This window comes from Pristiophorus japonicus, chromosome 9 (genome assembly GCF_044704955.1).
Source record: "Pristiophorus japonicus isolate sPriJap1 chromosome 9, sPriJap1.hap1, whole genome shotgun sequence".
Lineage (NCBI taxonomy): Eukaryota > Metazoa > Chordata > Chondrichthyes > Pristiophoridae > Pristiophorus > Pristiophorus japonicus.
This window is the reverse complement of record NC_091985.1, coordinates 216,696,815-216,722,998: the sequence shown is the minus strand read 5'-3', so window position 1 is coordinate 216,722,998 and position 26,184 is coordinate 216,696,815. Positions and strand designations below refer to the sequence as shown.

General features: G+C 45.8%; 1 protein-coding gene, 1 long non-coding RNA gene and 1 pseudogene across 3 annotated transcripts in view; 1 reads left to right on the top strand and 2 right to left on the bottom strand.

The window, feature by feature from the left end:
- The window catches only part of LOC139273683 (uncharacterized), a 75,654-nt gene extending 69,571 nt beyond the window's left edge, over positions 1-6,083 (top strand). For both annotated transcript variants that reach the window (XR_011595288.1, XR_011595287.1), the window contains one exon: positions 5,582-6,083. This is a non-coding gene — a long non-coding RNA (uncharacterized lncRNA). The remainder of the gene's footprint in view (positions 1-5,581) is intronic.
- On the bottom strand, positions 906-1,145 carry LOC139274271 (U2 spliceosomal RNA; annotated as a pseudogene).
- A 2,499-nt stretch (positions 6,084-8,582) lies between the features above and the next one.
- The window catches only part of LOC139273676 (zinc finger protein 271-like), an 83,047-nt gene continuing 65,445 nt past the window's right edge, over positions 8,583-26,184 (bottom strand). The window contains exon 3 of the mRNA XM_070890713.1: positions 8,583-13,193. Within this exon, the coding sequence (XP_070746814.1) occupies positions 12,344-13,193 (850 nt within the window). The 3' untranslated portion in view covers positions 8,583-12,343. The remainder of the gene's footprint in view (positions 13,194-26,184) is intronic.

The following is a 26,184-nucleotide window of genomic DNA, read 5'->3' as shown; positions in this document are numbered from 1 at the left end:
GACTGCTCTGAACAGCCCACAGCAGGCACACCTTTTTCGAGCCCACAACACACACCCAAAGGATCAACGACACCACCCCGGACCAGGAAATTGGATCCATCATGCCCAACAGCCCAGCAAGGCCAGGCTCACCCAGCAGCCGTGCAGGGCCAACAACACGCCAGCCCAGCGAGGGCACAGCCAACACACCAGAACAGACATTTGAGCACTGTATATAAGCCGGCCCCTAAGGCCTGTTCCTCACTCTGGAGTGTCTTAATAAAGACTGAGGTCACTGTTACTTTAACCTCCCTATGTGCAGTCTCATCTATGTTAGGAAATGTTTAACTGCACATCGAAGTATTTTTTAAATGTGGTGAGTGTTCCTGCCTCTACCACCCTTTCAGGCAGTGAGTTCCAGAGCCCCACCACCCTCTGGGCAAATCAATTTCCCCTCATATTTCCTCTAAACCTCATACCAATTACTTTGAATCTATGTCCCCTGGTTGTTGACCACCTCTGCCAAGGGAAACATGTCCTTCCTATCCACTCTATCCAGGCTCCAGATAATTTTATAAACCTCAATCAGGTCTCCCCTCAGCCTCCTCTGTTCCAAAGAAAACAGACCCATCACCTCCAATATTTCCTCATAGCCAAAATTTTCCAGTCCAGGCAACATTCTTGTAAATCTTCTTCACACCCTTTCCAGTGCACTCACATCTTTCCTGTAATATGGTGACAAGAACTACACGCAGTACTCCAGCTGCAGCCTAACCAGTGTTTTGTACAGTTCAAGCATACCTCCCTTTTTTTTTTTGAAATTCGTAGCCAATCGTTCCAATTCTTTGTCAAATCACAAACGCCAGAGGTCACCTTGCACATATCAAGGATCACTCTGCGCCAATGCTCTTAGCCAAAAGGCCTAGAGCCACTGCACCGTTCCTGGAAGTACTGCAATACCAGGTTCGTGCCATGGAGGTGGATGGGTCAGGCCCCCCACACACCTCCGTGGAGGTGGATGGGTCAAGCCACCCCACCCACCTCCTATTTCCAAAAAAAGCAAGCATATACCTTCCTGATCCAGGGAGAACCACCTTGGGGTTATGGTGGTTACTCCCCTGTCAGGTCAGTTACACATGATCTTAGCCAAAAGGCCGAGAAGCGATCCTCCCTGCTCTTGTATTCAATGCCATGACTTATAAAGGTAAGTATTCCATATGCCTTCTTAACCACCATATCTACCTGGCCTGCTACCTTCAGGTATCTGTGGTCCTGCACTCTAAGGTCCCTTTGTTCCTCTACACTTTTGAGTGTCGTGCCATTTAATGTATATTCCCTTGCCTTGTTAGACCTCCCCAAATGCATTACCTCACACTTATCCTGATTGAATTCCATTTAACACCGTTCTTCCCACCTGACCAGTACATTGATATCTTCCGGCAGTCTGCAGCTTTCTTCTTCATTATCAGCCACACAGCCTATTTTAGTGTCATCTGCAAACTTCTTAATCATACCCCCAACATTTAAGTCTAAGTCATTGATATATATTGTTCAGAACATGACAAATGGAATATAATGTTATCCACTTTGGTAGGAAACACAGAACAACAGAGTATTTTTAAATGGTGGGAGATTGGGAAATGTTGGTGTTCAGAGGGACCTGGGTGCCCCTTGTACATGAATAACTGAAAGTTAACACCCAGGTACAGCAAGCAATTAATAAAGCAAATGGTATGTTGGCCTTTATTACTAGAGGATTTGAGTATAAGAGTAAAGATGTTTTACTGTAATTATATAGGGCCCTGGTGAGACTGGACCTGGAGTATTGTGTACAGTTTTGGTCTCCTTATTTAAGGAAGGATATACTTGCCATAGAGGGAGTGCAACAGAGGTTCACCAAACTGATGCTCTGAAAATGGGGATCGTCCGATCACGAGAGATTGAGTGGATTAGGCCTATATTATCTAGAGTTCAGAAGTATGAGAGGTGATTTCATTGAAACATACAAAATTCTTACAGGGTTTGACAGGGTAAACAACATACAAAATGAACTTACAGTCCGCAAGTGTGACCGAGCTTCCAGTCGCCTGTCACTTTAATTCTCCACTCCACTCCCACTCTGACCTCTCCATCCTTGGTCTCCAACAAAGCTCAACGCAAGCTTGAGGAACAGCACCTCATCTTTCGTTTAGGCACTTTACAGCCCTCTGGACTTAACATCGAGTTCAACAATTTCACAGTGTAACCGCTGCCAATTTTTGGCTCCCTCCCACCTCCCCCCGTGCCCCACCCCACCCCCCACCCAGCCAGAGCCTGTTTTGTTTCCTTTCTCCTTGTCGCTGATTGGATTTTTTGTGGAGGTAACCAAGAGGGTTGATGAGGGTAGTGCACACGATGTAGTACATATGGACTTTAGCAAGGCATTTAATAAGATCCCACATGGTATACTGGTCATGAAGGTTAAAGCCCTTGGGATCCAGGGCAAAAAAGCAAGTTGGATCCAAAATTGGCCGCGCCGGCCGACAAAGAGCCGCGCAGCCCTTGGGCAGCAGCCCTAAAGGTTACATATAAACCTATGAACAATGACAGAAAGGCAAAGAGTACTCATCCCAATCAGTACACCTCACACAACTGCGCTATCTCTTATACTGAAACATTCCAAACTCCACCCCCAATGCCATGTGATCTCCTGGGAGAGGCTAAAACCAGATAAAAATCCAGGCCAATTTAGGGAGAAAAAATTACAAAATTCCTCTCCGACCCATCCAGGCGATCGAAACTAGTCCAGATCATGACCCTGGCAGTATTCTATTCCCTGCAATACTTACCATTATATCTGCACCATCCAACAAAAGGTCATCCAGTCTAATCCCAATTACCAGCTCTAGGTCCGTAACCCTGCAGGTTTAAGTGCCTATCCAACCATCTCTTAAAAGTGGTGAGGGTTTGTGCATCCACCATTCTTCCAGGCAACGAGTTCCAGATCCCCACAACCCTCTGTGTAAAGAAGCCCCCTCTCAAATCCCTCTAAAGCTTCCACCAACCACCTTAAAACTTTACCCTCTCGTTATAGACTCCTCCACCAATGGAAATAGGCCCTTACTATCCACCATGTCCAGGCCTCTCAATATTTTGTACACCTCAATGAGGTCTGCTCTCAATCTCCTCTGTTCTAATGAGAACAAACCAACCCAGCCTATCCAATCTGTCCTTATAACTAAGATTCTCCATTCTAGGCAGCATCCCAGTAAATCTCCTCTGCTCCCTCTCTAGTGCAATCACATCCTTCCTATAATACGGCAACCAGAACTGCACGCAGTACTCCAGCTGTGGCCTAATCAAAGTATTATACAATTTAAACATAACCTCCCTGCTCTTATATTCTGTGCCTCGACCAATAAAGGCAAGTATTCCATATGCCTTCTTAACCACCTTATCCGCCTGACCTACTTTTAGGAATCTGTGGACAAGCACTCCAAGGTCCTTTTGTTCATCTACACTATTAAGTGGCCTACCGCTTAATGTTGATACCCTTTCTTTATCAGCCCTCCAAAAGTACATCACCTCACACTTCTCTGAATTAAATTCCATTTGCCACTGCTCTGCCCACCTGACCAGTAGATTGATATCCTCCTGCAGCCCATGACTTTCCTCTTCATTATAACCACACAGCCAATTTTAGTGTTGTCCGCAAACTTCTTAATCATACTCCCTATATTCAAATCTAAATCATTGATATATAAAGCACAAAAAGTAAGGGACCCAGTACTGAGCCTTGCGAAACCCCACTGGAAACATCCTTCCAGTCACAAAAACATCCATCAATCATTACCCTTTGCCACTGGACCAAGACCTAGCTCTGTCAAGCCCGTGTGGTGGCTGGTGTGCAACGTTCAGCACACGTTAATCCACACACAGGCATCTTCCACCCCCTCAATTGGAGTTCAGGACTGGAACATCGGGTCCTTCATTGAAACATCTGTGACCTCGTGTGGAAGCAAGTCATCCTGGTTGAAGGGACCGCCTATGATGATGATGAAAGGAAAGCTCCGGGTCTGTATGGTGCCATTGTGACACATCGACACGTACCGCGCATGCGCGTCCATCTGTGCGCAAAAATGTCTTCCCCGCCCGCGCATGCTCAAACAGTGAGGGAGATCCGGGCTCAGCCCCGCCCACTGGGAGCTGCAAGCTCCGCCCCTCACACACTCCGATTGGTTGGAGGACCAACCGCCCGCTCGGTCCTCCAGTCCCACCCCCGCTCTTCCCATTGGTTGGGAGCTGCCGTCAATCACCCGGGCAGTGTGAGCTGAGCATGTGCGGGCTGCGGGAGGTGGAGTGGCGACAGCGGGTGAGAGATGGGCGGAGGGAGGGAGCAGGTTAATAAACTCCACGGGCTTCACATACACCGAGTGTGGGCCCAGGCCCGAGAGACAACACTCTGCATTATCCGCTTCACACACACCCGGTGCTGGCCTCAGGCCCCGAACAAGAACCTGCGGCTCCGGCCTTTCCCCGAGCGGGGTCCCCGGCAGTTGCGGGGCTTTCTCCCGGTGACAGGCCCCAGGGGGGCAGTAGGGCGCATGCGCGGCCTTTCCCTGGGCCAGGAACCAGGAGGAGAGAATGTTGAGAGTCTCTATCCTGGACTCACAGTCAGGGCTTTTGTAAACTGCTGTTCCAGGCTGGGGTTTAACATTCTGCATAAATAGCTGATTGGCTTATCGGGCCGCAGTGTTTGTTTCAGAACCGCTGTCTGATCTGTCCCCTTAATCAAGGGATGGTTAGGGATTAAAAAGAAGATATTCGTGTGGAGGCAGAGGGCATGGTTGAGGTTTTAAATGAGTACATTGCTTCTGTCTTCACTATAGAAGAGGATTCTGCCAATGTAGCAGCAAACAAGATAGTATCGATATTACTTGGGATAAGAATTATCAGATTGTGGGTGCAGGGGATGGATTGGTCCTGTGGGTGGGTTTAGAAGCTTTATAAACACCTGGTGTGGGCCTGAGGTGCCAAATAAGAGCCCACAGGCCCCGTGTTTACCTCCCGGTGGGGGCCCTGTCAGTGACCGCCCGGGAGAGCGGGCTCACAGGCCGCCAGCTTGGACAGGGCGGGGCTCACTACGACTGCGCAGTACTTTGGGCAGGAACAAAGAGTGGGCGGGGCTTCAGGGTCTCTGTCACTTTGATTGGACGACATGTTTCTCCCCATATTAGTGGCCCCTGAAAGGAAGCCTTGTTCTGATTCTTGTCTGGTGACCCTGGGGTAACACAGTATCACCCTATTGGTCCATCAAAATAAGCCCAGTGTCCAGCAGAGAAAATCATCAGTTCATTGCTTTTATTCTCATTCTGCACACAGGAGCTGTAGAGCTGAATCCAGCCAGAGTAGAGGGAGGGAGAAAACTGGGAGCGGAGGATAAAATGATGGAGATGGTGCGATGGGTTTGGAGTTTAGCACAGGGAGGAGGGAGAGTGTGTGGGATGGGGATTTACAGCTTTGGGGAACAAGAGAGTAAAAAATGTTCTGTAGAAACTAAAATTGTCTGTTCTGAATTTCTATTAATAATTACAGTGATGTATTTTGTAAACTCCCTTTACAGAGAATCAGAACGGGATGATTTGCAAACGAGAAACACAAACAAAACATCACCTCATGTTCTGACCGAGTCACTCGATTCATCAAGACCTGACTATCATCAGACTTTGCATGTGGAAGAATAAATGTTTGTCTGTGGGAAAAGATTTCAAAGATCAGTGTGACTGGAAAAGCACCGAGACACACACACACACCCGAGTGCACTGACTGTGGAAGGAGCTTTTACCAGTTACACATCCTGAAAAACAGCGCACCATTTACAGCGGGAGAAACTGTACACGTGTTGTGTGTGTGGACGAGGCTTCAACTGATCGTTCAACCTGAGATACAAGGACACCCACACCACGGAGAAACCGTGGAAATGTGGGGACTGTGGGAAGGGATTCAATTAACTATCCCGCTGAAAACTAGGGAGAGGCTGTTCAACTGCCCCTTATGTTGAATGTGATTCAATTGTCTAGCATGCTGACATGCCAGCGAGCTCGCAATAAAGACCATTCACCTGCTCCGTGTGTGGGAAGAGATTCACTTGTTCATCCCAACTCACTACAGACCAACTTGATCACACTGATGAGAGACCTTTTAAATGTTCTGAATGTGGGAACTCCACTTTCCTGCCTGCTCCCCATAACCCTCGATTCCCCTATCGTTCAAAAATATGTCTATCTCAATCTTAAATATATTCAATGACCCAGCCTCCACATCTCTGTTTCAAATATCCGACCCCTTACTCTGAAACTATGCCCCTTAGTTCTAGATTCCCTACGAGTGGAAACATTTTGTGAAGCCCGCTCAGAATCTTATATGGTTCAATAAGATCACCTCTCATTCTTCTAAACTTCAATGAGTATAAACCCAACCTGCCCAACATTTCATCATAAGACAACCCCTTCATCTCAGGAATCAATCTAGTGAACCTTGTCTGAATTGCCTCCAATGCAAGTATATCCCTCCTTAAATAAGGAGACCAAAACCGTACGCAGTACTGCAGGTGTGGTCTCACCAATGCCCTATACAGTTGTAGCAGGACTTCCGTGCTTTTATACTCCATCCCCTTGCAATAAAGGTGAACATTCCATTTGCCTTCCGAATTAATTGCTGTATCTGCATGTGAGCTTTTTGTGTTTCATGTAGAAGGACCTCCAGATCCCTCTCTACCGCTGCATTTTGTAGTCTCCATTAAAATAATTTTTATTCTTCCGACCAAAGTAGATAACTTCACATTTTCCCACATTATACTCCAGTTGCCAAATTTTTGCCCACTCACTTAACCTATCTATATCCCTTTGCAGATTCTTTGTGTCCTCTTCACAACTTGCTTTCCCACCTGTCTTTGTATCATCAGCAAATTTGGCTACATTACACACGGTCCCGTCATCCAAGTCATTAATATAAAGTGTAAATAGTTGAGCTCCCAGCACTGATCCCTGTGGCACTCCACAAGTTACAGTTTGCCCATCTGAAAATGATCCATTTATCTGGACTATTCTTGGGTGAGGGGGTACACTGACCACGAATAGATTCTGCTAACTATAATGAGGTTTGTTTACTCTTTACAATGTTTTGAATTGTGTGTTTAACTGAAGTCAGACGTTGGGTGGTTACCCACGGGCACTGGGCTGTTTCTGGTGAATGAATGTGGACAGTGTTAGTGGGGAATAGATTTGTGTGGGATCATTCTGTGCGAAACACTTTGCTGGGCTGTGGGTTTGCCTCAGTCCCAGTGAAGAAGTGCTGTTAAATCACAAACCCGCCAGAGATTTAAACCCCATGGACAATCTCTGTGACGTCATTGTGGCTGGGGGAAAGATTCCTTCTAGTCTGTCTAGGACCACTTACACTGAGACACCAAATCCAGGGACCACTAACACTGAGACACCAAATCCAGGACCACTTAACTGAGACACCAAATCCAGGGACCACTTACACTGAGACTACAAAATGGGAATGGGAGAGCCTCAGTATGGGGAATGGTTGTGGTTGTGAATCCAGCTGTAGTGAGGGCGGAAGATGGGTAATGGACGAAGTTGTGACGGTGGAATTAGACGGGGACTGGTGGGGCCTGGTGACAGGTTATTGTCAGAAGCCCTTTTCAGACAGGCCAATAATTGGATGTAACCAGCACAACATCTGGATCTGACTGTTCTTGTCCCAAAATCCCAAAGTCTAATGTCCCTGATGTTTTTTTCTGTCGGAAATGTCGAGATGTGAAAGAATTGGAGGAAAGTGGACTCGGTCAGAAAGAAGGTTCCTGGAATGAACAATTCATGAGGCTGTTTTGTGACTTGTCTGCGTGAGGTTTAAAAAAAATGAAATTAAAATCGATGCGTCTAGTAACACGGTGCTGTCAATTGTGGTTTCTAACCTTAATCACTAACTCGTAAACCGAACATCGTATTGACTATCCACAAATAGCCCCAACCACTAACCCTAAACCTACACCCAAACCCCAGCCTGAACCAAGGTTTATTGACATGGATCAATGGAGGATCTAATGACCTGATAAAGGAAGTATTTGAAACAATGATCTTGATTAAAGAAATAGTGCAAGGTATGTTAGTAACAAGAGATTCAATCATTCCAGATCAGCAATGAGAGTTACAAAGATCAGAACATTTCAAAGGGTCTCACATGCAATATGTGTGGAGGAGTTTAAAAAAAAATCAGATCCAAAAAGGGTTAAATGGTACAGAAAATAACAGATTTAAAATCTTATGCAAGATAGGTCTACAAAGGATAGATCAACAGAACTTCAGAGGAGTGTAAAGTGAGACACTACAGTTCAGTCTCTCACACCCACAACAAGCTTGGGATTTGATGTGGTAGAATGAGAACTAGATGACAACTGAAATAATCTAGAGTAAGAAAAGGTCCACAAATGGAACAGTGGGTAACAGAACATCAATTAGTCTCTTATCATGGAGAAATCAAATATTCAACACACGGTTTGAAAAAAAGCTGATTTATTTAATATTTAAACAGAATATTAAACTCAAGCCCAGTTATAGGGGTTATTAATATCAGCAGAAATAAAGCATGATTTCCATAGTGAGCATGATTCAGTCCAGGATGTGATTAACAGCAGCAAAAAACAGCAGAATCCAAAATGCTGCAGTTAGTTGTGAACTCGCTGGTGTCTCAGCAGAGAGCATGTTTGAGTGAATCCCTTCCCACACATGGAGCAGGTGAATGGTCTCCTCAGTGTGAATTCGCTGGTGTCTGAACAGAGAGCATGACTGAGTGAATCCTTTCCCACACTCTGCAGGTGAATGGTCTCCTCAGTGTGAGTACGTGGTGCATCAGCTGATCCTTTGTGCTTTTAAAGCTCTTCTCACAGTCAGAACATTGAAATGAAGTCTCAACAGTGTGAATAAGTTGGTGTGTCAGAAGATGGGATGATTGAAGTCATCCCTTCCCACACTCAATGCATGTGATCGGTCTCTCCCCCGTGTGAACTCGCTTGTGCGTCTGGAGCTTGGATAACAGAGTGAATCCCTTCCTGCACATGGACCAAGTGAGTGGCCTCTCCCCAGTGTGAATACGTCACTGAATATCCAGCTGGGATGGGTAATTAAACCCCTTTCCACATTCCCACGGTTTCCCTGTGGTACGGGAGTCCTTGTCTCCAGATTGGATGATCAGTTGAAGCCTCATTTTTGTTAGGCTGCATAACTGGTTAAAGCTCTTTCCACAGTCAGTACACTTGAACAATCTCACTCGGGTGTGTGTCTCGGTGCTTTTCCAGTCACACTGATGTTTGAAATCTTTTGCCATGGACAGAACAGACAAACATTTCTCCTTCCACATTCAAAGACTGATGATATTCAGGTCCTGCTGAATGGAGTGACTGTCAGATCTTGACATGATGTTTGCTTTGATTGTAGCTAATACCATGTTTAATTAATTAGTAGGTTTGAGACTATCAGCAACATTAATACCTTATTAAGAAATATATGATGAACAGATTCTCTGTCCTCTTCCATATCTTGTATTGATCCATCAATCAGAGTAAACATGCAAGTCCCGCGTGTCCACAGTAACTGACACGAGATCAGCCCACTGGATGGAACCTCGGGTGCCCAGAATTTGATCTCTGGTGTCTCCAGTCCTGACTGCTCCCTTACATCAGTCTCCCCTCACTTTTATACCCTGCAGTGATCCACCTCTGGCATTGACTCTTCTGTGTCTTCTCTGCTGGGTTTGGGCAGGAAGCTGGGAAAGGACAGCTGGAACTTCTCTAATCTGTGATTTACAAGAACACTTTCCCTGGTTCCCAGTGGTTACTTTTCTTCAATAATTTTCTCATTAACCCTAAACTACCCTGCCTGCTGTTAGTTGTTATTTCTTATAGTTTCACAATTATAGATCTACACATCACACATTCTAATCTAACCTATTCTATTCCTCACTCTGGTTTAAGCTTATATTGTGGTTACTAACAGACAAACCTGTTCTTTCCCCTGATCTGATTACAGATTCCAACAAATGGGTTCAGTAAATGGAATGTCTTATCAGTGTTGCCATGGTGACCTGTCTGCAGTGAATCGATTGTTTGAGTTTCTAACTTAGACTAAACTTCTCTTTCCTATAATACACATTTAAGTCAATGTATTTTAGCCATTTTATGTTGATAAAGTGGTTAAAAAAGCACATGATCCTAGGTTTTATACATAAGGGTGTAGTGTATAAATGGGCAGAGGATATGTAAACCTGAACAAATCATTGGTTAGGCTGCAGTTAGAATATTTTGTCAGCTTTTGTACATCTTACACCAGAGGGATGACGAGGCCATGGAGAGGGTGCGGAGATTCACTGAGATGTTACCAGGGAAGAGAGGCTTTAGTTATCGGGAGAGATTGGAGAAACTGGGATCTTTTCATTAGAACAAAGGTTATTCTCATGTACAAAGCCCAGCTCCCCATACCTTCCCAGAGTGTCTCTCCTAGCCTTGGTATCCAGGAAAGGTATTGGTAACAAGTCCCTGATAACTAAATAACTTAATTTGTGATCTGAGGGAGGTGTTCAAGATGTGATCAGGTAAATGAGGAAAACTATTTCCACCAGTCGGTGAGTCAGTAACTCGATGGCATCAAATTCAAATCATCACCAAAAGGCTCAGACCCAGGGAGGAACTATCGAGCACACTGTACAACAATGTTCAGGACACTCACTGTTCCTCCGGATCTGTGTCCGGGGGAGGAACTGATGGGTTTCTCTTATCTTTGGGTTAAATTATGTTCTCATCGAGGTGGTGGATATCAGCATTGGGGATTGGGGTATTCTGAGCATCTAGTGTCTGCCTGAGGCACTCTCCAGTCAGTTACAGCATGGATTCGATTCAGATTAAAGCTCCCTTTACACTGTGTCATCAAACACTCCCAGGGCAGGTACAGCAAGGGTTAGATACAGAGTAAAGCTCCCTCGACACTGTCCCATCAAACACTCCCAGGGCAGGTATAGCATGGATTAGATACAGAGTAAAGCTCCCTCCACACTGTCTCATCAAGCACTCCCAGGGCGGGTACAGCACGGGTTAGATACAGATAAAGTTCCCTCTACACTGTCCCATCAAACACTCCCAGGGCAGGTATAGCATGGATTAGATACAGAGTAAAGCTCCCTCCACACTGTCTCATCAAGCACTCCCAGGGCGGGTACAGCACGGGTTAGATACAGATAAAGTTCCCTCTACACTGTCCCATCAAACACTCCCAGGGCAGGTACAGCACGGGTTAGATACATAGTTAAGCTCCCTCTACACTGTCTCATCAAACACTCCCAGGGCAGGTACAGCACGGGTTAGATACAGATAAAGTTCCCTCTACACTGTCCCATCAAACACTCCCAGGGCAGGTACAGCACGGGTTAGATACAGAATAAAGATCCCTCTACACTGTCTCATCAAACACTCCCATGGCAGGTACAGCACGGGTTAGATACAGAGTAAAGATCCCTCCACACTGTCCCATCAAACACTCCCAGGGCAGGTACATGGATGTGTTACCGATACCTTCCCTGGATACCAAGGCTAGGAGTGACAATCTGAAAGATATAGAAATCTAGGGTTTGTCCATGAGAGTAACCGAAGGAATGAGAACTGAAATAATCGTGAGTAATGATCGGGTGTCAGTTGTGGCTCAGTGGTAGCACTCTCGTCTCTGAGTCAGTAGGTTGTGGGTTCAAGTCCACCTGTAGATACTTGAGCACAAAATCTAGGCTGACATTCCAATGCAGTACTGAGGGATTACTGCACTGTCTGTGTTGCCATCTTTCGGATGAATCGCTCAATTGAGGCTCCATCATCCCTCAACCAATATCACTAAAACAGATTATCTGGCCAGTATCACATCGCTGTTCGTGGCAGCTTGCTGTGTGCAAATTGTCTGCCGCACTTCCTACATTGCAATGGTGAATGCACTTCAAATGTACTTTGATGTTGTTGTATCCTATTGGCTGCAAAGCACTTTGGGAGGTCCTGAGGTCATGTGAGGTGCTACATAAGGACAAGTCTTCATTGAACAAAGGAGATAAGGCCCAAAAATGGAACAGTCGGTAACAGGATATCGATTAGTCTCCTCTTATCTTGGAGACATCAAGGAATCAACACACTGTGTGTTTGAACCAAAGCTGATTTATTTGTCAGATATCCATAAAATTAACCTCCAGCTCAGTTCCAGGGAAAACAAAGCCCAACAATCAGAATGAACATGGTTCAGTCCTGGATGTGATTAACAGCTGCAATAAGAGCAGAATCCAACCCCTGCAGTCACTTGTGAACTCGCTGGTGTCTCAGCAGGTGGGACGATCGAGTGAATCCCTTCCCACACATGGAGCAGGTGAATGGCCTCTCTCCAGTGTGAGTGCGTTTGTGTCTCATCAGATCATTTCTGCTTTTAAATCTCTTCTCACAGTCAGAACATTTAAACGGTCTCTCATTGGTGTGAACAACTTGGTGTGCAGTGAGGCTGGCTGACTCAGAGAATCCCTTCCCACACACAGAGCAGGTGAACGGCCTCTCCCCAGTGTGAGTGCGTTGGTGGGTCAGCAGGTTGGATGAACTAGTAAATCCCTTCCCACACATGGAGCAGGTGAACGGCCTCTCCCCAGTGTGAATGCATTGGTGTACCATCAGATCATTTCTGCTTTTAAAGCTCTTCTCACAGACAGAACATTTAAACGGTCTCTTATTGGTGTGAACAAGTTGGTGTGCAGTGAAGTGGGATGACTGAGTGAATCCCTTCCCACACTCAGAGCAGGTAAACGGCCTCTCGACAGTGTGAACTCGCTGGTGAGCCAGAAGGTGGGGTGAATTAGTGAATCCCTTTCCACACACGGAGCCGGTGAATGGCCTCTCGACAGTGTGAGTGCGCTGGTGTCTCAGGTGGTGAGATGATTTCATGAATCCTTTCCCACACACAGAGCAGACGAACGGTCTCTCTCTGGCGTGATCTCGCTGGTGATCAGTGAGGTGAGATGAACAAGTGAATCCCTTCCCACACATGGAGCAGGTGAACGGCCTCTCCCCAGTGTGAACCCGCTGGTGTACAGTGAGGTTGGATGAGTGAGTAAATCCTTTCCCACACATGGAGCAGGTGAACGGCCTCTCCCCAGTGTGACTGCGTCGATGAATTTCCAGTTGAGATGGGTAATGGAATTCCTTCCCACAATCCCTACATTTCCACAGTTTCTCCGTGGTGCGGATGACCTTGTGTCTCTCCAGGTTGGATGATCAGTTGAAGCCTCTTTCACACACAGAACACGTGTACGGTTTCTTCCCGCTATGAATGGTGTGATATTTTTTCAGGCTGTGTAACTAGTTAAAGCTGTACAGTCAGTGCACTGGAACACTCTCACTCGATTGTGCATGTCTCGGTGCTTTTCCAGTCACACTGATGTTTGAAATCTTTTCCCACAGACAGAACAGACAAACATTTCTCCTTCCACATTCAAAGGATGATGATATTCAGGTTGTGGTGAATCGAGTGACTGTTACATCTTGATGTGATGCTTGGTTCGAGTTTCCCATCTGCAAACCCTCCCCTTCTAATACCCTGTAAAAGGAGTTTCCAAAATCATCACTAAGGACAGGATAGAAATTCAGATCGGACAATTCTAGTTTCTATGGTACACACATTCCTCTCTGGTTTCTCCACAGCTGTAAATCACCGTCACACACTCTCCCTACTCCCTGTGCTAAAATTCAAACCCATTATACCACCTCCAACACTTTTTCCTTCTCACTGAAGATGCTGACTCTGGCTGGGTTCAGTTCTACACTCACTGGTTCCCCTCCATCGCCCTCTCCTCCCTTGAAAGTGCTGACTCTGACTGGGTTCAGTTCTACACTCACTGGTTCCCCTTCCTCTCCTCCCCTGAAGGTGCTGACTCTGGCTGGGTTCAGTTCTACACTCACTGGTTCCCCTCCCTCTCCTCCCCTGAAGGTGCTGACTCTGGCTGGGTTCAGTTCTACACTCACTGGTTCCCCTCCCTCTCCTCCCCTGAAGGTGCTGACTCTGGCTGGGTTCAGTTCTACACTCACTGGTTCCCCTCCCCTGAAGGTGCTGACTCTGACTGGGTTCAGTTCTACACTCACTGATTCCCCTCCCTCTCCTCCCCTGAAGGCGCTGACTCTGGCTGGGTTCAGTTTTACACTCACCAGTTTCTCTCAAATATGTGACCCATGTGCCCAATCTCTATGCGTGAACCTCGACAGTGAGTGTCGACGGGCTATTCCACTGTCCTCACCTGAGGCCTCACACGTGCATTTTCCAGCAGGGTAACTGGAGCCTACTCCCAATGACTCAGTGGGTAAAGGCACCGCCCAATGTGACTGAGTCCTAGGAACAGGAAGGACCCAGGTTTAATCCTGTCTGCATATCCTCCCCTTCCAAAAAGCTGTTTACAAAAGTCATCACTGTAAGTAGGAACATAGGAACAGGAATAGGCCATTCAGCCCCTGGAGCATGTTCCACCATTCAATTCGATCGTGGCTGATCAGTATTTTAACTCCGTCTACCTGCCTTGGTTCCATCGCCCTTAATACCCTTGCCTAAGAAGAATTCATCAATCTCAGTTTTGGAATTTTCAACTGGCCCCCAGCCTCAATTTTAGGGGAACAGAGTTACGGATTTCCACTACCCTTTAAGAACATAAGAAATAAGGGAAAGAGTAGGCAATATGGCCCCTCGAGCCAACTCTACCAGTCAATAAGATCAAGGCCGACCTTCGACCTCAACTCTACTTTCCCGCACTATTCCCAGATCCCTTGATTCCTTTAAAATCATAGAACCTTACAGCATGGAACGAGGCCATTTCGGCCCATCGTGTTTGTGCCGGCCAACAAGAGGCTATCCAGCCTAATCCCACTTTCCAGCTCTAGGTCTGCAGGTTACGGCACTTCAAGTGCACATCCAAGTACTTTTTAAATGTGGTGAGGGTTTCTGCCTCTACCACTCTTTCAGGCAGTGAGTTCCAGACCCCCACAACCCTCTGCGGGAAGAAATTTACCCTCAAATCCCTTCTAAACCTTTAGAAATTACGTTAAATTTATGCCCCCTGGATGTTGACCACTGCTGAGGGAAATAGGCCCTTTTTATGCACTATATCGAGTCCCCTCATAATTTTATACATCTCAATGAGGTCTCCCCTCAGCATCCTCTGTTCCAAGGAAAACAAATCCAGTCTATCCAATCTGTCCTCATAGCTAAGATTCTCCACTCCCAGCAACATCCTCGTAAATCTCCTCTGTACCCTCTCCAGTGCAATCACATCCTTCCTGTAATGTGGTGACCAGAACTGCACGCAGTACTCTAACTGTGGCCTAACTAGTGTTTTATACAGTTCAAGCATAACCCCGTTCTTGTACTCTGTGCCTCGGCTAATAAAGGCAAGCATTCCGTATGCCTTCTTAACTGTCTTATCTACCTGGCCTGCTACTTTCAGGGATCTGTGGACATGCACTCCCAGGTCTCTTTGTTCCTCTACACTTCTCAGTGTCCTACCATTTAATGCGTATTCCCTTTCCTTGCTAGCCCTCCCCAAATGTATTACCTCACACTTCTCTGGATTAAATTCCATTTGCCACTGTTCTGCCCACCTGACCAGTTGATTGATATCTTCCTGCAGTCTGCAGCTTTCTTCTTCATTATCAGCCACACAGCCGATTTTAGTATCATCTGCAAACTTCTTAATCATATCCCCTATATTCAAGTCTAGATCATTGATGTATACCACAAAAAGGAAGGGACCTAGTGCTGAGCCCTGGGAGTCCCACATGAAACATCCTTCCAGTCACAAAAACTCCCATCAACCATTACCCTTTGCTTCCTGCCTCTGAGCCAATTTGGATCCAACTTGCCACTTTTCCCTGAATCCCATGGGCTTTTACTTTCATGACTAGTCTGCCATGTGGGACCTTATCAAAGTGTCAAAATGTCTATTGATCTCAGCCCTGTTAATACTCAAAGACTGAGCATCCACAGCCCTCTGGGATAGAGAATTCCAAAGATTCACAGTGAAGAAATTCCTCCTCATCTCAATCTTAAATGACCGACTCCTTATCCTGAGACTATGACCCCCTAGTTCGAGACTCTTCAGTCAGGAGAAACATTTGTGTGAGGAAGTGCTTCATGGCATCACCCTTAATCGGCCTAGCTCTAATTTTAAGGTTCTGTCCCTTTCACCAGAGGAAATCGTTTCTCTAGCTACCCTGTTCACTGAACTAAAAAGGAAATAAATGACTTTTAAACACCTGGTCCACATGGCACTGAAGTGTCTGAAACTCATGATAGGAACTCCAGGAAAACAAAATACTGACAAATGTTAAACTGTTTTGTTCACAAAAGAAATCTCAATTTAACTATTAAAAGATAAATTGTTTAACAGGGGTTCACATTGACTCACCTGTCAGGCCGCCCCTCGAGCACCACGATTGGTTGCAGAACACGCCGCTCCCTGAGCCCTCCGGCCTCTGAGCTCTCTTCCTGTTGGTTCCCAGGGCAATCAATCACCCCTCGCCAACATTACGCCGCCAGATGAAGTTGAGGGGCTCAGAGGAAGAAATAAAACGAGACCGTGAATCTGAGTTAATAAATAAATTAGAGAAGCGTGACTACATTTATAAATTTAACGATTTAAAGTCAAGTCAAATGAATTGTTACAATTAATATATTCCTTTTGCACCAAGTGGGAAACAAGTGATGTGTGGGCTGTGCAGAGTGTCTGTGCCCAGTTACACAGTGTGTCCCTGTCTCATCGCTCCAAATACACATGTTTCAGCTCACATCCAACTGACTGGATAAACCTCGCCCGTCTAAACTCCATCACAGAAATATCAGCATTTGATGTTTAGTTATACTAAACCTTTATAAAACACTGGTTAGGCCTCAGCTGGCACATTGTGTTCGATTGTGGGCACCACACTTTCAGAAGGATGTATACACTTTAGAGAGGGTACAGAAGAGATTTACTAGAATGGTATCAAGGATGAGGGACCTCAGTTATGTGGCAATACTGGAGAAGCTGCAGTTATTCTCCTCAGAGCAGAAAAGTTTAAGAGGAGATTTCATTAAAGTTCTCAAAATCATGAACAATTTTAACAAGGAGAAACTTTTCCAGTGGCAGAAGGGTTGGTAACCTGAGGAGACAGAATAAGGTGATTGGCAAAAGAAGCAGAGGCGACATGAGGAAACATTTTATAAGCAGCGAGTTGTTGCAATCTGGAATGCACTGCCTGAAAGGGTGGTGGACACAGATTCAATAGTAACTTTCAAAAGTGAATTGGATAAATACTAAAGGGACAATATTTGCAGAGCTATTGGGAAAGATCAGGGGAGTGGAACTAACTGGATAGATCTGCCATAGAGGTAACTGGGAGGGTCGATGGGGGTAGTGCATTTGATGGAGTGTATATGTATTTTAACAAGGCTTTTGATGAGGTCCCACATGCCAGACTGGTCACCAAAATAAAAGCCCATGGGATCCAAGGCAAAGTTGGATCCAAAATTGGCTCAGAGGTAGAAAGCAAAGGGTAATGGGCTGCAGGAAGATATCAATGGACTGGTCAGGTGGGCAGAACAGTTACAAATGGAACTTAATCCGGAGAAGTGTGAGGTAGTGCATTTGGGGAGGGCTAACAAGACAAGGGAATTCACATTAAATGGTAGGACATTGAGAAGTGTAGAGGAACAGAGGGACTTTGGAGTGCATGTCCACAGATCCCTGAAGGTAGCAGCACAGGTGGATAAGCTGGTTAAGAAGGCATTTGCGATACTTGCCTTTATTAGCCTAGGCACAGAATGTAAGAGCAGGGAGGTTATGCTTGAACTGTATAAAATACTATTTAGGCTACAGCAAGAGTACTGCGTGCAGTTCAAGTCACCACATTACAGGAAAGATGTGATTGCACCAGAGAGGGTAAAAACATTTACGAGGATGTTGCCTGGAATGGAGAATTTTAGCTATGAGGAAAGATTGGATAGGCTGGGGTTGTTTTCTTTGGAACACAGGATGTAGAGGTGGAACCTCATTGAGGTGTATAAAATTATGAGGGGCCTGGATAGAGTGGATAGCAAGGACCTATTTCCCTTAGCAGAGGATTCAGCCATGGCTCAATGGGTAGCACTCTCACCTCTGAGTCAGAAGGTTATGAGTTCAAGTCCCGCTCCAGGGACTTGAGCACAAAATCTAGGCTGACACTCCAGTGCAGTGCTGAGGGAGATGCTATCTTTCCGATGAGACATTAAACCAAGGCACCGCCTGTTATCTCTGGTGGACGTAAAAGATCCTATGGCACTATTTTGAAGAAGAGCAAAGGAGGTATCCCTGTTGTCCTGGCAATATTTATCCATCAATCAACATAACAAAAACAGTTTATCTGGTAATTATCACATTAACAACATAAGAACAAGATACGAAATAGGAGCAGGAGTAGGCCATTTGGCCCCTTGAGCCTGCTCTGCCATTTAATAAGATCAAGGCTTTTCTGATCATGGACTCAGCTCCACTTCCCTGCCAGCTCCCCATAACCCTTTATTCCCTTATCACTCTAAAATCTGTCTATCTCCGCCTTAAATATATTCAATGACCCAGCTTCCACAGCTCTCTGGGGCAAAGAATTCCACAGATTTGCAACCCTCAGACAAGAAATCCCTCCTTATCTCAGTTTTAAATGGGTGGCCTCTTATTCTTAAATTGTGAGTGGAATTATCCTCACTGCATCCACCTTGTCAAGCTCTTATAAGTTTCAATAAGATCACCTCTCATCCGTCTGAACTCCAATGAGTACAGGCCCAACCTACTCAACCTATCTTCATAAGTCAACCCCCTCAGCTCCAGAATCAACCTAGTGAACCTTCTCTGAACTGCCTCCATTGCAAGTTTATCCTTGCTTCAATATGGAGACCAAAACTGTACACAGTACTCCAGGTGTGGCCTCACCAATACCCTGTACAGATGTAGCAGGAATTCTCTGGTGTACATTTAATGCAAGGGGAATACTATATTCCCCTTGCAATAAATGCCAACATTCCATTTGCCTTCCTGATTACTTGCTGTACCTGCATACTAATTTTTGTGTTTCATGCACAAGGATCCCTAGGTCTTTCTGTACTGCAGCACTTTGCAATTTTTCTCCATTTAAATTATAATTTGCTTTTCTATTTTTTCTGCCAAAATGGATAACCTCACATTTTCCCACATTATACTCCATCTGCCAAATTTTTGCCCACTCACTTAGCCTGTCCATATCCCTTTGCAGATTTTATGTGTACTCCTCACAACTTGCTTTCCCACCCATCTTTATATCATCATCAGCAAACTTGGCTACATTGCACTCGGTCCCTTCATCCAAGTCATTAATATAGATTGTAAATAGTTGAGTGTGGGATTAATCGTGCTTTAATCGGTATTTGCCACTTAATGCAAGTGTTGACTTCGTTCAATGTCTGTCAGCTTCTGGTATAGTTTGTGAGTCTGGGATTCATTCTGTATCTCTCAGTCTCTGGTACGGTGAGTGAGTGTGGGAGTCACTCTGTATCTCTCAGTATCTGGTACAGTGAGTGTGGGATTCATTCTGTATTTCTCAGTCTCTGGTACAGTGAGTGAGTGTGGGATTCACTCTGTATCTCTCAGTCTCTGGTACAGTTTATGGAGGTGGTATTGATTCTGTAACTCTCAGTCTCTGATACAGTGAGTATGGAATTCATTCTGTATCTCTCATTCTCTGGTACAGGGAGTGAGTCTGGGATTCATTCTGTATCTCTCAGTCTCTGGTACGGTGAGTGCGGGATTCATTCTGTATTTCTCAGTCTCTGGTACAGTGAGTGAGTCTGGGATTCACTCTGTATCTCTCAGTCTCTGGTACAGTGAGTGAGTCTGGGATTCATTCTGTATCTCTCAGTCTCTGGTACTGTTAGTGATTGCGGGATACATTCTGTATCTTTCAGTCTCTGGTACATTGAATGTGGGATTCACTCTGTATCTCTCAGTCTCTGGTACAGTGAGTGTGGGATTCACTCTGTATCTCTCAGTCTCTGGTACAGGGAGTGTGGGATTCACTCTGTATCTCTCAGTCTCTGGTACAGTGAGTGTGGGATTCACTCTGTATCTCTCAGTCTCTGGTACAGTGAGTGTGGGATTCACTCTGTATCTATCAGTCTCTGGTACAGTGAGTGTGGGATTCACTCTATATCTATCAGTCTCTGGTACAGTGAGTGTGGGATTCACTCTGTATCTATCAGTCTCTGGTACAGTGAGTGTGGGATTCACTCTGTATCCATCAGTCTCTGGTACAGTGAGTGTGGGATTCACTCTATCTATCAGTCTCTGGTACAGTGAGTGTGGGATTCACTCTGTATCTCTCAGTCTCTGGTACAGTGAGTGTGGGATTCACTCTGTATCTGACAGGCTCTGGTACTGTTAGTGATGGCGGGATACATTCTATATCTTTCAGTCTGAACCTTATGATGTGGATTTATTCTATACCTTTCAGATACTATTTGTCTATTCTCTCTGATAGTTAATTTGTCACTATGGCTGCACTATTGTGAGATTAACATTGTGCCTTTCAGGCTGATAATGAGTGTGTATTTTGACTGGGATTGATGTATCTACCTGTGAACAGTACTGAGTTATGGTGAAATGTTAACAACTTCTGTCTCTCCTGCTCTGTTTGCTTGCTAGATTGAAAATGTATATCTGGAAATTGGGATCATTGCGGGACTGACTACTTCTGCTGTCTATGAGTGTGGAATTGATATTAAGAACATAAGAAATAGGAGCAGGAGTAGGCCATACGGCCCCTCGAGCCTGCTCCGCCATTTAATACGATCATGGCTGATCTGATCATGGACTCAGGTCCACTTCCCTGCCCGTGCCCCATAAGCCCTTATTTCCTTATCGGTTAAGTAACTGTCCATCTCTGTCTTAAATGTATTCAATGACCCAGCTTCCACAGCTCTCTGAGGCAGCAAATTCCATAGATTTATAACCCTCAGAGAAGAAATTTCTCCTCATCTCAGTTTTAAATGGGTGGCCCCTTATTCTAAGATTATGCCCCCTAGTTCTAGTCTCCCCTATCAGTGGAACCATCTTCTCTGCCCCCTCATAATCTTATATGTTTTGATAAGATCACCTAAATTCCAATGAGTAGAGGCAAACCTACTGAACTATCCTCATAAGTCAACGCCCTCATCTCCGGAATCAACCTAGTGAACCTTCTCCTTTCTTAGATATGGAAACCAAAATTGTACACAGTATTCCAGGTATGGCCTCACCACTACCCTGTATAACTGTAGCAAAACTTCCCTGCATTTATACTCCATCCCCTTTTCAATAAAGGCCAAGATCCCATTGGCCTTCCTGATCACTTGCTGTACCTGCATACTAACCTTGTGTTTCATGCACCAGATCCTGCTGTACTGCAGCACTTTGCAATTGTTCCCCATTTAAATAATAACTTGCTGTTTGATTTTTTTTTTTGCTAAAGTGTATAACTTCACACTTTCCAACATTATACTCCATCTGCCAAATTTTTGCCCACTCACATAGCCTGTCTATGTCCTCCTCATGCATTGCTTTTCCTCCCATCTTTGTATCATCATCAAACTTGGCTACGTTACATCCAGTCCCTTCTTCCAAGTCATTAATATAGATTGTAAAAAGTTGGGGTCCCAGCACTGATCCCTGCGGCACCCCACTAGTTACGGGTTGCCAACCAGAGAATGACCACTTATCCCGACTCTCACTTTTCTGTTAGTTAGCCAGTCCTCTATCCATGCTAATATATTTCCCCCAATCCCATGAACTTTTATCTTGTGCAGTAACCTTTTATGTGGCATCTTGTCAAGTGCCTTCTGGAAGTCCAAATACACCACATCCACTGGTTTCCCTTTATCCACCCTGTTCGTTGCATCCTCAAAGAACTCCAACAAATTTTTCAAACATGACTTCCCCTTCACAAATCCATGCTGACTCTGCCTGACTGAATTATGCTTTTCCAAATGTCCTGGTACCGCTTTAATAATAGACTCCAACATTTTCCCAACCACAGATGTTAGGCTAACTGGTCTATAGTTTCCTGCTTTTTGACTGCCTCCTTTTTCAAAAAGGGGTGTTACATTTTCAGTTTTCCAATCTGCTGGGACCTCCCCAGAATCCAGGGAATTTTGGTAAATTACAACCAATGAATACACTATCCCTGCCACTACTTCTCTCAAGACCCTAGGATGCAAGCCATCAGGTCCAGGGCATTTACCACCTCATTAGTGATTGTGATATAGCCCCCACCCCCCATAACCCCTTGACTATCCACTGGTGGGATATTTTTAGTCTCCTCTCCCGTAAAGCCTGATTCAAAATATTTGGTCAGAGTTTCTGGCATCTCCATGTACCCCATCAACAATTCCCTGGTTTCGTCCTCTGAGTAATACCGTACCTACTGTGTGTACAAGGAGCCAGTTGCACTGTTCCTTATGTCTCAGGTGGCAGAAACTTCACATTTGTTCCTGTACCTTCAATTCCTTGCCTGTAGGAAGAAATGGTATCTCTGATCATTCAAGAACAGGAGAAGTAGAAAATACTAAAGTGATGAATGTAATTGTTCAATTAATATTCGTTATGAACATTCACAAAGAAAAGCCAGCGATACAAACAATGTCAGTGTCTGACTCCACTGCAGTACTCAGCTTCTGCACACCAAGTGTGTTGGGCAGATTTACAGCAATTTACTGACATCCAGACACAACCCAACCCCTGCCCTGCTTCAGGAATGGGACGACCCGATGGGGCACGGACTTTTACACAGCTCAGATTGCTGCTCCCCTCTCCCAGGGCACTAACCGTTCAACCAGAAACAAAGAGCCGCTGTTTAAAACGTGTCTTTCACATTTCTCACCCGGTGCCTGCAATAGATGCTCCTTGTATAAATCCTCAGTGTCCGGCTCTGCTTCCACCGCTCACTGTCCAATGACAACAAACACGGTGAGACTGGAACTAAAGCAGGAACGTTCACTACTGGTTTGCAGGGAGAAAGCAGCAATGATTGTAAACAGCAGATCCTTCCCATTCTGTCTCCCTTACCCGGGACACACGCTGTCCACACACAGCCCGAGAATGGCCTCTCCCTTCCCCCACTCACTCCACGCACTGAGACCAGTTCTTGCTCCACTTCGCCTGTTACACACAGACCCCCACTTCCCCTGAACTTCCCCCGGACTCAGTGCCGATCTCTGAGCCCATCTGCGGACACGCTCCCAAAGCGATGTGCTGCTGTAAGGAGGCTGCTGCTCGCTGCCTTACCCCGAGACCGCGGTGTCTTCATTCCCGGCTGTTTAAACCATCTTCTTCCGCTCACTGAGTGAATGGCGCTCACAGGCAGGGCTGGGGGAGGGGAGGGCGCATGTGCTCTTCTGCTCACTGGAAATCGACACGGGGGCGGGGCTTAACCGCGCTTGCGCAGCTCTCTGCAATAATTCAGCCTTTAAAAATCAACGTGAACTTTTCCTGATTTACTTTTATCAGAATCTGAGCAAAGGAACTGGGCCTGGGGGGCAAGGACAGAGAATGTTTAAAGCTGGGGGCCTTGCCCCTTTGAGATGCTCAATTTGGGATCATTCCGTGCAAGGTTTTTTTCTCTTCGTGAGCCCGTCCTCACAAAGCAATCCTGCAGAAACATCGGAGGGACGGCAGAGTAGGAGTGTTTGCTGGGACTGTGCAGGAGTTAATATCTGACAGAAACAGTCCCAGTTTAATTTAATCAGAGTGAAACACTCGGTCACTGAGAGTAATACCGAACGGCCCTGAGCTGCAAGATTACAGAGAGTACAACAGGCAAGCGAGGGTTAAATGTGGGACCTTGTTTCTCTCACTCTCTGACACTGTCCCGCAGTGTGGGATTAATAATGTGTCTGTCTGTGGTACAATATCAGTGAGAGAGGGGACTGCATCTTCTGTCTCTCCAATGGGATCTTTCAGGATAAACCGGACCTCACAGGTCAGTCTGGAACTGATACTGTGCATGTTTCTGTGTCTCACCGCCCTGCCTCGCGCTCCCCTGTCTCTCACTCAGTCCTCTGCCCCACTCCCCGCTCTCCCCACTCCCCCCTCTCCCCATCTCTCTCTGTGTTGCTATCCCCCTTTCTCTTGTACTGTTTGGCAAGGCGGGATATTGTTATTTAGCGTGATGTGGAAACACTATTGGAAGTACAACCCTGATACTGTCTCTATTCTCTCCCTGGTGCTACACATGACAGTGTGGCACTGTTACTGAGTGTAAGACCGGGATACCAATACAAAGTGTAAGATTGATACTGTGCCTGTCTCTCTCTATCTTTCGCTGAAACGGTACATGAATGCGTGATACAAGTATTGAGCGTAATATGGAGACACAGTTCGCGTATTTAGGGTGTCTATATCTGCCGTTCTCTCAGATAGCAATCTCTGGGTGATAAGGATGGGATGGATAGGGCACCAGTTACTGTTAAATGTCTCTCAGCTTAGGAGGAGAGAGAGACAAAGAGGTGGGGCAATGAGCACATAATATATATTTTCAGAAAAATCAAACATATTTCTGCATGCGAACACTATAACAACTTAAAGCAGATATGAGTTTAGCCAGCCTCTGTGGTGAGTGTTCCCCAGATTCAGGGGCAGGAACCAAACACTGTAAGGAATGCAAGCCTCAGAGTGTTTAACATTTACTGAGCTGGGAAACTACAACTAACCCCGAGAATCGTCAGCACAAGCTGAGCGGAGAGGAAACCCTGTGCTGGGAGCTGTAAATCTGGGACAGTTTGTGTTGTGAATGTGCAGATGTCAACATTGTGTGAGTGATAATGTGTGTCTACTGTATATGGTCCACGTCTCTGAGCCACACAGGAGGGCGGGTATCACTACAGTCCTGTAGACCATGAGCTTGGTGGCAGATTTGAGGGCCTGATCTTTGAACACTCTTTCCCTCAGGTGGCTGAAGGCTGCACTGGCGCACTGCAGGCGGTGTTGAATCTTGTTGTCAATGTCTGCCCTTGCTGATAATAGGCTCCCAAGGTATGGAAAGTGGTCCACATTGTCCAGTGCCGGAGCGTTGATCTTGATGGAAATCGCTGGAGAAATGCCACCAATGTCTCCACAAGATCCTGCAAATCCCCTGGAAGGACAGACGCATCAGTGTTAGCGTCCTCAATCAGGCCAACATCCCCAGCATCGAAGCAATGACCACACTCGACCAGCTCCGCTGGGCAGGCTGTTAAGTCCTGACTCTAATGTACTGACTTGCACAAGACATATGCTGAAGTCAAGGTCACTCAATAACCTGCACCTTTAATTCACAGCTCTCCAGTGCTGCGCTTGCCTGAGACCTCCCTTTATATACCTCAGTGGGACAGGTGTGGAGTGTCTCCTGCAAGTGCACCCCTAGTGGTAAGGTATGCTTATTGTTACAGGTCATATCCAGTTACAGTCATGTATAGCATGGTAAGATACAGTTATATACAGTAATGTGAGATACATGACATCACCCTCCCCCAAGGTCTTATTGCCTTTATAGATTCAGTCTCTCAGGTGGTCTGCACTCTCACGTGGAGCGTCTTAGTTGTGGTTCAGTTGTTTGCCTTGGTGCCTGTGTTCGTTAGGTGCGATTGCTGGTATCTCGCCTGGGCTGTCTGTTTCATTCGGCGTGATTGCTGGTATCTCGTCTGGGCTGTCTGTTCAGACTGCCCTTTCCTCAGGTTGTTCCACCTGTCTGTCCACTAGGTGTGGTGTGAGTTCCACATTGTAGTCTGCCTCTGGTTCTTCAGTGTTATCAGTGAATCTACTTTTTACTTGGTCAACATGCCTCTGGCAGGTTTGGCCATTGTCCATTTGTATAACCAGCAGCCTGTTTCCCTCTTTGTCTGTTACTGTCCCTGCAAGCCATTTGGGACCCCGGCCATAGTTTAGCACAAACACTTTGTCCCCTATCTCATTCCACCTCCCCCTCGAATTTCGGTCATGGTACTCAGTTAGCTTTTGATGCTCAGCCTCAACAGTTTCATGCATGTCTGGGAGGACTAACGAGAGCCTGGTCTTTAAGGTTCATTTCATCAATAGTTGCACGAGGGGAACCCCAGTCAA